The sequence below is a fragment of the Pimephales promelas genome, chromosome 11 (assembly GCF_988280905.1).
Source record: "Pimephales promelas chromosome 11, fPimPro1.hap1.1, whole genome shotgun sequence".
In the NCBI taxonomy this organism is placed as follows: domain Eukaryota; kingdom Metazoa; phylum Chordata; class Actinopteri; order Cypriniformes; family Leuciscidae; genus Pimephales; species Pimephales promelas.
In genome coordinates this window covers 17,244,444-17,258,443 of record NC_142779.1, presented here as the reverse complement: position 1 = coordinate 17,258,443, position 14,000 = coordinate 17,244,444, and the positions used below count along the sequence as shown (strand labels likewise).

Genomic DNA, 14,000 nt, shown 5'->3' with positions numbered 1-14,000 from the left:
TGAGACATCTAATTGCAAACAGAACTGACCATATTAGCACATGAACTAAAAATGATTTAAAAATGTACACTTATTATTACACTTAAGCATAATACAACTACATTTATAACATAACAAAGTACCATGCCATCCATAAGTCACCATAGCCTATTACTCATCAGTAAGTTTGCACTAAAATGTATTTTAATATTAAATTCAAATTATGAACTGATCGAAACCACACATATAGCCTATGTAAAAACTACATTCTCCCGGCTGTGTTAGAAACAAGTAGTTAGGCTTGTTTTAGTTTAGCTTAATTTTTGAAGTGAAATGCATGAAAAGAAAGTTGTGATTTTCTTCTGTAAACATAAAATTATTAAAGGGGTGGTTGATTATGATTTAACTTTTTTTTTTACTTTAGTTAGTGTGTATAAGCATAAACAACATCTGCAATGTTACAAAGCTCAAAGTTCAAAACAAAGGGAAATAATTATATTACATAAATCGCTTCTAAATGGTTAGTGACACTAACTTTCTAATTTTAAAAACAAATTTACATAAACCCCGCCCCAGGGAACGCGATTTTTAGATTATCATGACAGCTGTGTCTGAAACCGCTCACTCGTTCACTCATTCACTAATCCCTATATAGTGTATGGCATTTGAGTGCACTATATCTGCAAGGAGTGAACGAGATGAAGTGAGTGAATTCGGACGCTGACGTTTACACTGTGCGTCGGAGAGTTGGAGCTGTCGCAGAAAAGGCTTCGTCACGCGTACTGATAAAACTCCTTTTAACTTACATTACCTACTTTATAAAATAATATTAACAACAATAACAATCATAATGACTTTATTTTGTAATTATACCTCCGTGCCAGCTTTGTAGTTTCATCGACTGAAATTGTACATTAACTCTCACGTTCACAGATGACGTGTCGTCGAGCGCCCTCCGGCGACCGTTATTGTGTTTAAAACGACGATTAACGGATATTTTTCAAATCCTCCACTGGATGTAATGTAATCTCTGGTTTAAACTTGCTCGCGCCGAACTTTCATGCGCGCTCAGTTCTCTCCGCATTGGATTGTGGGAAATAGGGCTTCAGCGAGTGTACATCGAATGTACACTCGAATTCAGAAAGGATTGTGGGTAAAAGTAGTGAATGAATGTAGGGAATGATGTCGTTCACTCAGAATTCGGACACCACTACAAAATGGCCGACACCCGATATAGTGCACTATATAGTGGATAGGGAGCGATTTCAGACACAGCTAGAATATGCTGCTAATCAATGACTAGATAGCTTTACTCCACATCACCAGCAACATAAATTAATCAACTAACCATCTGGAAATGTCCTGTTGAATTCTACATGTTGTCACTTCTTCTTGAGTCTCTCCATCTTTGTCCAACTCCAGTTTGAACATAAAAGGCTAAACAGTTTCTGACATTTTCAGTGGTGTCTGTGTAATCGGGAATGGTAGATGCTAACCATGCTAACACACGAGCTCTTGAAGCTCCGCCCTCTGTGTCGGGAGCAGCAGTTCATTTGCATTTAAAGCGACACACACAAAAACTTTGTTTTTTGCTCACCCTCAAAAAGTGACAATTTTAACATTGTATAAATATATATGTGGGTTATTTTTGGGTAATTTTTTTCTGGGGACATCAGAAACTTATTTTACATCTTGTGAAAAGGGCATTATAGGACCTCTTTAATGAATTAGGCACAAGATTTGTTTCTGAATGCTGCAAAACAGACTCTTTTTTATCTGCGCTGGTTTGGTGTTTTAATTTATAGTTCAACTGAAGAATCTATTTGCATTAGCAACAGTAGCCTACCAATGTAATTCTGTGTAACCGAGGATGTTGACTTGTTAGTGCTGTATTACATTGTATGCTATTTTTACATTTGTTACCCAAAAAAAATATGTCTGCACTGCACTGTGAACCCATGGATTTACAAGGTGGCTGTGAGATCATTTCCACACTCTTATAAATCACTGGCTCTCTCCAAATACACGGTTCCAAATGACTTTACCACGACAATACACCCACTCCAGTGCCGTCTTCTTGAACTTTTTTAGCTCAGTGACAAAAGCAGCGGCTCTGGAAGTGTTATAAAACTGAAAGATGAGCTTGGTTGGGTTTTATATTAATTCCTAAAGTATGTTCAAATTTCCGCACATGTGGTTTCAGTTGCATGATCAATGATCGAAATATGTCAGAACTACATCCTCTGCCAGTTTCCTTCTAAAAGTGCACTAAATCAGGTCTTACTAAAGCAATATTGCTTTATGTCAGCGTGTTAATGTTGTCAAAAAATCTATTTTTTCATAGAATAGTTATTTTATTGTCACTCTGTAAATGGGTGTATGTAAATAAAGATGATGATAGGATTGCCAACAACTACAAAGCATTACAATTAATGTCAGGGATTTCATTCCACCAACACATTATGTTTACTATGAGGCAACAGAAGTGTTGTTGGTCTTTACTAATTGAAAACATTTGGAGAACACGTTGAAGAAAACAGAAGCAATAATGAAATCCAGATGGATTCTTATTATTGAAAAACATGCCTAAAATCACACCAGCAAGGGAAAGAGTGTTTCATTTCCAACACATTAAGGTAACTTCTCAACAAAGAGTGATTGTTAAATTAATGATAGTAGGGAACATCCCTCCTGATGTGAAAGTATCATTCAATTGTGGTTTAGCACTTTACAAAAAGTTGAAGACAATTCAAGCAACGGCTGCTATAATTCGCAATATCAACAAGGCCTGGAACAGAAGAATTCGCCAATCGTATTTTCACACTAATGTTTGGCTTTGAAGGCTTTCCGCCTCTTCCACAAGGTCAAAAGGCTTTCCATGCTGTCACAGGAGGCCATGTGAGAGCCGAGGTGGTGTTTACTCTGCAGTAAAAGCAGAGTGGGAACACTCTGCCCCGTGTGCCATGTCGTTGGCTGTAAAGAGTCTGTTTTTGTTTCTCCTGAAATTCATCCACAGTGGGGCCGCAATGACAACTGGAATCCTCAGGATGTGTACAGATCAAGTGCAGGAAGAAAGGCTTCTGAGCTGTGCTGAAATAATACATATAATTTAGTGTGCTACTAGGATCAGTGTTGTAGATCTTTGTTATTGAATTGGTGGTGAATATGAATATTAGCGATGGAAAATGTAAAAGAATTTAAGAGTTCTGAATCATCTTAACGGTTCCAGTTTTCTTAACAGTTCCTCCATTAATAGAAGAAAGTAAGAAATATATATATGGGAAAAAAAGAAATGCCATTTCACTGCCAAATTATGAGATCATTTTAATAATAATAAAACTTAAAAGTTTTTTTTAATGATTTTTCATTTTAGAGGCACCATAAGTGTAATCCTATTATAGACTACACAACAATACTTCAGTAAAAAAAAAAATTCATACATTTTGTTTTTATATAAAATATTAGACGAAACTCATGCATCTTCAAATACACACTGTCATATGAAACCCCAGTAACACAGTGATTTAAGTCACAGTTAACTGTAAATTCTGTGTTGGATTCACTAAAAGAACCAGCTCATAAGAGTCATTCATTATTTTGAAACACATGAAATACAATGATATACTGTTTTTATTCGTAAAAATGGGTACAGTAGAGTAATAGGCTGATATTTCTGATACATATCATAACTATAGCTCATAGTTGAGCTTTCCATCAAAGTACAAGGTTAATAATTTATAGTGAAATACAGTAATATAGAAGTTTGATCATGTTTCACAAGCCTTTGGAAAATCAATGCAAATAAATATATGGCTATAGATCAAATGGGATGTTTTACCCCTTTTAAAAGCTCTGATGTGCTCATAGTCTATAATAAACTCAGTTTAAGACATTAGTGTGCTGCAAATTATTGTGCTGTTGCTTTGCATCAAGCTCAACAGTGAGAAGTACTACAGTATCACAGAATATTGGTCCATTGCCATTTCCAACCCATTCACACATTTGTTGCTTAATATTGTGAGTCTGATGTCTTACGATGATTTACTGCAAGTGCTCTTTCTCCATTACAAGTGTAAGCAGATATTTGCCATCCTGTCCAAAGTCAAATACTGGTTTCCAAGCGATTATGCCTGCTGGCAGACCCTCAGAAGCTATACAAGAAGGCTGTGGTTTGTAATCTCTTAGAATCAGTCCTATTTCTTTGGGTTAATTCCTCCTCCTCTGACCTAATGTCGACTAAGAGGTAAAACAGCTTTTTATTTTAGAAGAGTGCAGATAAAGAAAGATGAGCGGTAAACTGCCCACATGTAGAGAAATTAAAAGGCACTTTGCTAAAAGTATCTGTCTAGCAGCTGGTTCTTCTGAGAGTGTAAAAATCATTTTGAATGAAGATGACCTCTCTCGCGGCTACTAAAATCAGACACTGCAATACTAACAAATCAAAACAATGCAATTCTGTAAGAAAATCTGAAAATTTGACATTGAAATGTGACATTAAAATGTGAAAAATAAGTCAAGTGAATTAAATAATTACTAAATTGATTAATTCAATTAACTGAATTGAATTAATAATTGTTGTGCATAACTTTTGCATTAAAGAAACTAAAACAAGTTCAAGGCAAAATGACTAGGAGTCCAGAAAGGCTATGAAATCAGTGTTTTTAAGCCAAAATGGTACAAAAATATATATCAGATCACACAAGGACTTTGCACAGTAAATGAAAATGTCTACCATATTTCCTATGATATATTCAATATTCGATTAATAGAACTAGTGGTCATACTATTAGACACACACGATCAACACATATCTGCCACTCCAAGACACATCTATTGTTGCCTTTCTGTGACACATTTTAAGGACTGTAAGGATGCTTTAATGAACAGGTTTCAGTTTGCCAGTGGTGACCATGAAGAAGTGAGATGCTTTGTAACACCTCCAGCCAGACTTTGTAACAAAAGAGGTATTGTTCCTGAAATCAGAAAGAAGAATGGCAAAACCTCTCTAGTAAGTATATATATAAAACTATACTATACATTCAGAAGAAGGGTAATGCTCACAGAATAAACACAGAAGGTAAGTATTGTATTCTTCCCAACCCCATTTTGATGCTATTTAAAAGCTGATTAAATAAATGAAAGCCAACTAAGACCAACTCATGATTGACAGTTTTTTGTTGTTATTCATTGGCTCAGCTGAGAGACCATGTCCCCTAGAGCACTATGTATATATTCACCTGAAGGAAACATTCTTACTGAAAGTCCTGATTTACTCACCTTGGTCTGAATCATGCCGTGCCGCTGGAGTCTCATTTCCTTTACTATGTCACTCACATTAATCTACGGGAGCAAAACAGAAGTACACAGATTTAGTTGCTCATAATTAACGTTACATCTACAGTACTCGCGATTATGAGTTTATATCTCATAATTCTGAGAAAACAAAAATGCAAAATTGAACATTACTTTTTTTAATTTCTAGTTTCTCTCACAATTTAGATATTTTTCTCGGAATTCAAAGTTTATATTTCAAAATTCTGATGAAAAAAGATAGAATTCCGAGTAAACCTGCGAAAAAAATGTCCCAATTGCGAGTTTATATCATTTATTACCTTATTACCTTAATGTCACAATTTGAGTTATAAAGTCAGAATTGTGAGATAAAAAGACGCAATTACTTTTTATTTTTAAATTCAGTGCGTGGAAACAATTTTCTGTAGAATTCTGCCATTATTTACACTTATATTAATTAATCATTTTCATATTTAGATGATATATTGTTTTAAGCTTAGTGTTAAAGGGATAGTTCACCCAAAAATGAAAATTAAGTCATTAATTACTCACCCTCATGCTGTACCAACCCCGTAAGACCTTCATTCATCTTCGGAACACAAATGAAGATATTTTTGATTAAATTTGAGAGCTGTATCACAACCACATAGGCACACATAGGCACACTAAGGGATTGAAACTTGACGGCCCAGAAAGTCATCGAAGAAAATGTTTAAATATTCCATGTGACTACTGACTCAAGTATAAGTTTATCAAGCGACGAGAATACTTTTTGTGTGGGAAAAACAAAACAAAAATAACTTATACTTGAGTCACTGTAGTCACATGGAATATTTAAACATTTTCTTCGATGACTTTCTGAGCCGTCAAGTTTCAATCCCTTAGGGTGCCTATAGCAGTGATACAGCCAATCAAAAATATCTTCATTTGTGTTCCGAAGATGAACGAAGGTCTTACGGGGTTGGTACAGCATGGGGGTGAGTAATAATAATGACTTAATTTTCATTTTTGTACCTACAAATACCTACACTTAAGTCTTTCTCAATAAGACTGAGGATGACATCAGTGCAGATGAGGACTCCAGCTCGGCCAATGCCTGCACTGCAGTGGACTGTGATCGGCCCTTTAGAGTGTATAGCCCTCATGTAGCGAATGAAGCACACCAGCTGCTCGGAGGAGAGAGGAGTGCCATGGTCTGGCCATGTGGTGAACTTTAGATGCTTCACAAAGTGAACGCCTCCGCTCTGGAAAGGTACACAGTTCAATAATGAGTTAAAATATTTACACGTCTTTGCAGGAAAAAAGCAGTTGAAAATGAAGGAACGTTTCTTTTTGTTGCCAAGTATACATTTTGCTATTCTTAATACTTTATACAGTTTTGGATGTCACATAAATTTATCTTGTTTTAAGGATGCTGAAGGCATAGCCTGAATGTGTTTTTTAAAATGGTGGATATTACACTGAAAAAGTTAAAATAAGAAAAATATATTTTGGTTGAGATGCAGTATTTCCATCAGGTACAGGCTCCTAACCTCTTTTTCCACCATCTTGATGACCTTGATGTGGAAATAGCCAAGCATCTGGTAGTTATCCAGGAAGAGCTGGTAACGGCTGGTTTCTTTGGGAACATCAAGTTTTTCGGGCCAATACTTGTGGCATTTTACACGGCCACGTTCCACCTCCTGGGTCATCATGGCGATAACATCAGACTTGTTCTCCCACACCATCTGCCAGAAGTTATCCTGAGTGCCAGGCAAAGGGCCCTGAGCAGAGATGTAGAAGAGCTCCTCGGTGCCCACCTTCATACAAATGTAGCTGGCATTGATGTAGCCCTCATTCTCTCCGACAGGAACACGCGTCTTATCATCTGATTGTTCAAACAGTACAGAGAAATTGTAGATTGGGATTAATTCAACTTGAATACGTAGACTCACATTTGATAAAGCAAGCAATTGCTTCTGCTGTAATGATAAATGTATTTGCCTCGGCCCGAAAAATCTTAGTACATTTGAGCTTGAGCAGGCATGCATGTTATTTGGCAATAAGATAAGATAAGAAAACAACAGTTAAAGTTTCTACGTTAAACTTTCTGACTGCTCAATTCCCACCGGGCAACTAAACCATTTAGTGCTTATTATGAAAACCAGACGGTGAGGTATACAATTTTTCTGTTTTGAGATTCAGTCAAAAACAAAACTCTTGTGTACTTACTATCAAATGTATGTTTCCCAAACCACAAACAAATTTTTATTTTGGAGATTTATACAGGGCCTCAGCATTCCTGTAATGAGGTGATTGCTGTTGTTGGCTCTGGTAGCCAACAGTGTTATTAATCTACAAACCAAGAATGCAGTGTTGTTGGTTTCCCCACAGAGGAGAAGGAACAAATTGTGTCCAGGTACAGAAAATAGCTCCAAATTAATGAAACGAGCTCTCAAGGTCATGGCGGCTGGAAAGCCAAAAGGAGCGAACGCGGGGGAGCAGGGTGAGAAGAATGTTCTAATCTAGAATATTCTCATGGTGGCTCGTTGCAATGCACCACACTTGAGACTTTACTTTAAAATAGCAACATTTATACTCTGAAATTGAATCAATGAGATGAATACGGATTTTTTGTAACTAATTAAGTCACATTTTGCTTGATTTTCTGTTCAAGTTACAATAATGACATTACTTTATCAATCAATACCCTAATTAAACGCTTCATACAAATAAATATATACATAAAAAAATGTTCTTTTTTTACTAAAGGCTGACATTTACACTACACTATTCAAAAGATTATGGTCAGTAAGATTTTTTTGTTGTTGTTGAAAGAAATTAGTACTTTTATTCAGAAACGATGCATTTAATTAAAGAGTATCTGTATTTTATCTGAGTATTTTTACTTTTACTTCACATTTCTGCATTTCATAAAAACATGTTGTGCCTCATTACCCGGTCCAAGATGCAACAGCCGTTTCTAATTCGTTATTTTCAATTAACACATTAAATCTGTTTGCAAATTACACTGATTCAGTGTAATTTCATTCATTAACTGGACCAATTCGATTGCATCTGTTCTCGATTCAACAACTCATTGATTAACTATTAACAAATCACTGAACTCACAAGTCAAAATGAGCCAATCCTTATTGTAAGACGTACCTGTATCAACATATTTTGCTGATCCTAGAACAACATTCATGACTGAAAATTTAATCCTAAAATTATCCCAACCCCTAACCAAATAACCCATAATTTATCCCTGAAATCAGATGGAAATGCAAGGCGAATAAGAATTGTGTAGAAGCCCTGGTTGTAAGCCTTAACTTGAAACTTGTCCCTTAAATCTGATTGGTTGATTGGAATTTTGTTCCAGGATCAACAAATATGTTGATTCAGGAACATGTACTAGGTGAAATCGCGTTTACTTGCGAGGGTTGACGTTACAAATGAGTTAAGTTACTAATGCTAAAAAATATGTTACTAATTTTAGGATTTATTATTGTACATAAATGACTGTTTGTCACTTGTTTGAAAGCTAAATCTGTTGTAAAAGGGTGAGCTGTTTAAACCCATTGAATGTGGACATGTCCGTATTTGTGTATTACCGTTTGAATGGGGTAGGTTTTAGGTCAAAGCTAAACATAATGTTAAAACAATGCAGTTAGCCGATGCAAATTCCCCACTGCGTGCTGTAGCAGTTTCAAATGACTGCTATAAAACTGTTGTTTTAAATCACACTATTACTATTTTTACAGTGTTTAAAAAAATAAATAAATAAAAATCGAACCGACCCCGAACTTTTGAAGAGTACATATATACGATAACATACTATAGCCCTGAGTACATGATTCAGGTTCTGGTGAGATTAAAATTTTTAAGTAATTGTGCTCAAATTTTCTGTTACAACAATATAAAAAAATAGTTTAGTTAGGTCCTATTTGTGCTGTTGTAACTCTCTAAAAGCGGGCTGCTTGCAAAAACATGTTCAACAGCTCGGAAAGGAATGAGGCTGAAAAGTAAAACTGAGAGGGAAAGATATGAACAAGGGGGGCATATGTAAGGGGAAGCGTATGTCACTGGAAGTAGGTAAATTCGTGTGGAGCGGCCTCCACAATGGGTGGCATCAGGCTTCCTGGAGAAGGTTGCGGCCCTTGAACTGCCTCCAATAATAACAGTGGTTAAGTCCCAGGGGCCTCACACTTTTCAATCCTGGGCGCTTTATTCAGGGAACAGAAGCCCAGTGAGCTGCAGTGATAATAAACAAACACTCCGGGCCAGGCTAGGGCCAGTCTGCCCCCTGCCAGCACATGAAGCGCCTTATTGTGCCTATTCTGTACAGAGACCCGCTCTCTTCAATACAACTACAGCACATTCTCTTCATACTCGTTCCGACATTGTTAATGGGAAACATCCCTTCATGTGCAGTGAAAGCAGATCTTTGAGTCACACATCTCCTGTTTGACTTTACGTTTGTTATGTTTTAAACTAAGGGCAAACAACGTCTCATGCAGCCTTTGACCTCCTTACACTTCACACCAGCAAAAACTGATTCCGTACAAACAGGATAAGCGTGGCCGCAGTGTGAAAACGGCACCACATGGCTGAGGAGGTCCGGAAAGCCGCAAAAAGGTGGCGGATAGAGTGTGAAATACTGAGTCAAACGGACGTCTACACCGGCAATGTAATCTAATATCGCATTGGTAGGACACCCGGCAGTAAATAACCAGGGATTGGTTACATTTCACTTAATTGGCGTGTCATGTGTTCCATTGTTTACAGGTAAATGTATACAGGGGTCATTCCTCTCCACACATTCGATGTTGTCTATACATTTAAACATATGTTCTTTGCCCTGGAAATTTACAGTATATTTTTTATGAATTTATAGAAAAAGCTGAACAATTTATTACAAATCATTTAATTGTAATAATAAACTAATAATAATATTTTTAAAATAATATTATTAAAATAATAATATTATGTAATAAAAATAAAACATTCAAACACAAGATATGTGACAGTATACTCAGTATACTGTGACAGTATACAGTATACTGTGACAGAGTTCATAGTGGATTATTTTATTTACAGTGATTTTTACAATCAAAAATGACCAAGCCTACATTGATTTAATTGTAAAAACGGCATACAGCTTTTTATCGTAAGGAATTCAAGGAATTACTGTTAGTGCACAGTTTCCTGGCAATTTTGTACAGTGTGTGGTCCATGTGGTTTAAGAATGGTGTGAAAAAGTACCCCCAAAAACTTATTTTATGAGAAATGAGGCTCACAAACTGTAAAACGGCAATAAAAGTCCTAACTGGGAGGGTTTGTGGAGGATTATGGGAGAAACAGAGGAACTTACAGGGCAGGATATCCCTGTATCTGTTCTTCTCCCGGTTTTCGGGTGCTTTTCCAACCAGGCAGTTGTCTGAGGGTTTCAAATGCTCTAAAGCCTGGTAAAAAAAGAGCCATACAAGTTCTCTCATTTACACACTTGAATGAATCATACCTTTGATAAAATTTGTGGTAAAATACAAAAACATATTTTAGACATTATTTTAGTATAAAAAAATAGAGAAAAAAATGATTTATATGAAAAATATAACAATAAAACAAACGTGTTTGGATGTTTCTGCTTGTATCAATAAATAACAGGAACTTACCATAAATTCTTTAATCAGATCTTGCTTTTCCAACTGTTCAAGGGCTTGGATGAGAGCTTTGACCCTGGAACCAGAGTACTGCCCATTCTTAGAAGGGGATATGACCGCAAGACTGGCAAGCTCCTCTTCTGACACGATTGGTCGACCTTAAATGTAAAAAAGTTCTTTTTAGATGATTGGATCTACACAAGCCAATCAGATCTCAGTATTTCCCAACTAACATTAAATGATTTATGAAAACATAAATACTACATCACACTAAAATAATGAATATATATATTGAGTAGCATTACTAAGATGGTGAATAAACATAAAGATGTCTGATTTACCTGTTTGAGGAATAGCCTCTGCAGGCGATGGCTGAGAAGCATTGTGATCATCATCACCATCCTCTTCCTCATCACTGCTCCAGTCGTCTGACTCGCTATGCTCTGCTTTCATGGCAGATTTTGCTAGATGCTGCTTCTGGGGGTCTGTCCTGAAGGGGGTACGGGGCAGGAATGAGCAGAGACCTTGACCACATTGCTACGTTCCGGGGCCTGTTATCATGCAAGGCTGATTTTCCTGCGATTTTTCCACCTAAAATGTAAAAAAGCTGCTAATTGCAAGTGCTGCGTACTATAACAAGTATGGCTTGTAGGCCAGCCTAACTAGAAGCCAAAGCTGTGATTATAGGGCCTGTGTTTTATTAATGACTCTTTAGTGCCTCCCTGTGGCGATTCCATTTGAGAGCTATGTTAAAAAACAAACAAACAAAACAAAAACCGCAATGAATTTCAGTCCTTATGACAGTCCTGGTTTATGTTGAGTCACGTGCTAACACGTTGCACATTTACTGGTAAACAGACGAACAGTTTTTGCGGGTGGTTTTTACGAAGTTTCAGTTCATTCAAACTTTCAGGTCTCATTCTGTACAAAACTCAGCACACTTAATGGCACATGTGATATAATAGCTGCACTCACTTTTCTTGTAGCATGTCAGTAACTCCCAGAGACGGACAACACCTCTGACAGGTAGGTGTACAGTTTCGACTTTCCTACAGGCAAGAGATAGAAAGAAAAAAGAGAGAAAGAGGAGACAGGTGATGAGTTAACTCAGTTTGGGCCACCCTTACTGTCACCTGAGTTTCAGTGTTTTTCTCTGAGAGAAATTGGAGGCGGTACTAATTAATTTTATGGTGACCGTAGCTAGGTGCTGGAACTTGTCATTTATTAGATTAGGTTTTTGTCTTCCAATATGTTCTGAGATGGACTTTCAGTTTACTGGGAAATAGTCATCATCTCAGTATTTACTTGCATACATTATATTTACTTGACAGTAAAGGGTAAACAAGTTTATATACCTGGTCACATTCCCCTCTAAGTCCAGGACAATCTGAGGTCTGGAAAGACACATGATCTGCATGTGCTTCTGTTTGTGCTCTAATATCTGCAAATGAAGCATTACAGCAGGAGGAGACCATTAAACATTATATATCAGTTTCAGTTTTCAAGTTTCAAGTGTCATTGCTAACAATATATCTGTTCAACAAGCAGTGTTGATTTACAGATATCTAGAAAGGGCAGCAAATATAATGGCAATAAAATATATAAGCTTAAACTGTCAAAATTGTGATTTGAAATGCAATTTTTAAAAAAAAATGTAACAGAATAAATAACATGATACCAGTCATTCTTAATATTTAATTATTATGAATTAATGCATCACATTTTTTAAATAATCATATTTAACCACAGTAAAGTAAGTTAAATTGAAGTATTTTATGCTCACTAAGGCTGCATTTGTTTTGGTCAAAAATACAGTAAACAGTAATCGTGTAAAAATATAAGTACATTTTACATAACGGTTTTCTATTTTAATACATTTTAAAATGTGATTTATTCCTGTGATGGTAAAGCTGAATTTTCAGCATCATTACTCCAGTCTTCAGTGTCACATGATCCTTCAGAAATCATTCTAATATGATTTGCTGTTCAAAAAAACATTTAGAAAACAGTTGTGATGATTCATATTTTTATATTTAATATTTTTGAATGAACTATAATTAAGTTACTAAAGTTATCTTTTGTAACATTATAAATGTCTTTATTGTCAATTTTCATCAATTTAATGCATCCTTGCTGGATAAAAGTTCTTTTTTTATTGTACTGATATTTTACATGATACTCAATGTTTAGTTATAATTGTCAAAAAAGGACCTGATGACAAAATTCAAACTAAAAAAAATGTAATATCCATTGAGAATACTATTGGCTTTAATTGGCCTATACGGTAATTGTTCTATTAACATTCAATACAAAAAGTATAGGTTATAGTTTTATCAATTGAACATGAATATATAAGTGATGCTGCAAGTCTGACATAATAGATAACCAAGTACAGTCCAGACATTACAGGGCTTGCGTATCAGGCTTGCTGACCTGCAGAATTGAGTGTGCTGAATTCCTGAGTGGCCTCAGCAGGGGAGCTGGAACCAGAGCAGGTAAACATTGGCAGGATGTCCCTACATATGGTTAACTGAACCGTGCCCTCTGCCTTCCGCAAAATATCCACAACTTTACCGTGGCTCAGTCCTGACACAATGATACCATTCACCTGCAAAACATACACAGATGTGGTACAACTCCTACACAGTTTATCAATGAAAAAAAAAAAAAAACGATGAGGGAATGATTTACTCATACCTCCAAAAGGATGTCACCCACTCTGAGACGACCATCCTGCTCAGCCGCACCCCCACAGCAAATATCTTTCACTCTTAGTGTGCTCCCGTTGACCCCGCCTACCAGAGCAAAGCCCAGCCCACTTCTCTCAGGCTTGGTGAACTCTACCTGGAGGATACAGCTCTACAGAAAAAGAGAGGAACACGGACAGAACAAGGGTGAACCAGACAGTTGACTGTACCCATTGACTTCCATAGTAATTTTTGTCTCCATGGAAGTCAATGCTTACCATTAACTGTCTGGTTACCAACATTTTCCAAATTATTATTATTATTTTTTTTAACTGAATAAAGAAGGTGGGTGAGTAAATGATGACAGAATTTTTATTTTTTGGGTGAACTATCCATTCAA

General features: G+C 36.3%; 1 protein-coding gene across 2 annotated transcripts in view; it reads right to left on the bottom strand.

Moving 5' to 3' along the window:
* Positions 1-3,277: 3,277 nt before the first annotated feature.
* ptpn20 (protein tyrosine phosphatase non-receptor type 20) overlaps positions 3,278-14,000 on the bottom strand; it is a 36,983-nt gene continuing 26,260 nt past the window's right edge. The window contains exons 38-48 of one of the 2 annotated variants that reach the window (XM_039672563.2): positions 13,611-13,772; positions 13,347-13,521; positions 12,269-12,354; positions 11,889-11,962; positions 11,255-11,403; positions 10,926-11,071; positions 10,625-10,715; positions 6,804-7,138; positions 6,300-6,515; positions 5,257-5,319; positions 3,278-4,952 (exon numbers count right to left, since the gene is read on the bottom strand). In XM_039672563.2, coding sequence (XP_039528497.2) covers positions 4,836-4,952; positions 5,257-5,319; positions 6,300-6,515; positions 6,804-7,138; positions 10,625-10,715; positions 10,926-11,071; positions 11,255-11,403; positions 11,889-11,962; positions 12,269-12,354; positions 13,347-13,521; positions 13,611-13,772 — 1,614 coding nt within the window. In that variant the 3' untranslated portion in view covers positions 3,278-4,835. Of the gene's footprint in view, positions 4,953-5,256; positions 5,320-6,299; positions 6,516-6,803; positions 7,139-10,624; positions 10,716-10,925; positions 11,072-11,254; positions 11,505-11,888; positions 11,963-12,268; positions 12,355-13,346; positions 13,522-13,610; positions 13,773-14,000 lie in introns of those variants that run through there. The other variant, XM_089117122.1, reaches the window with a different exon arrangement.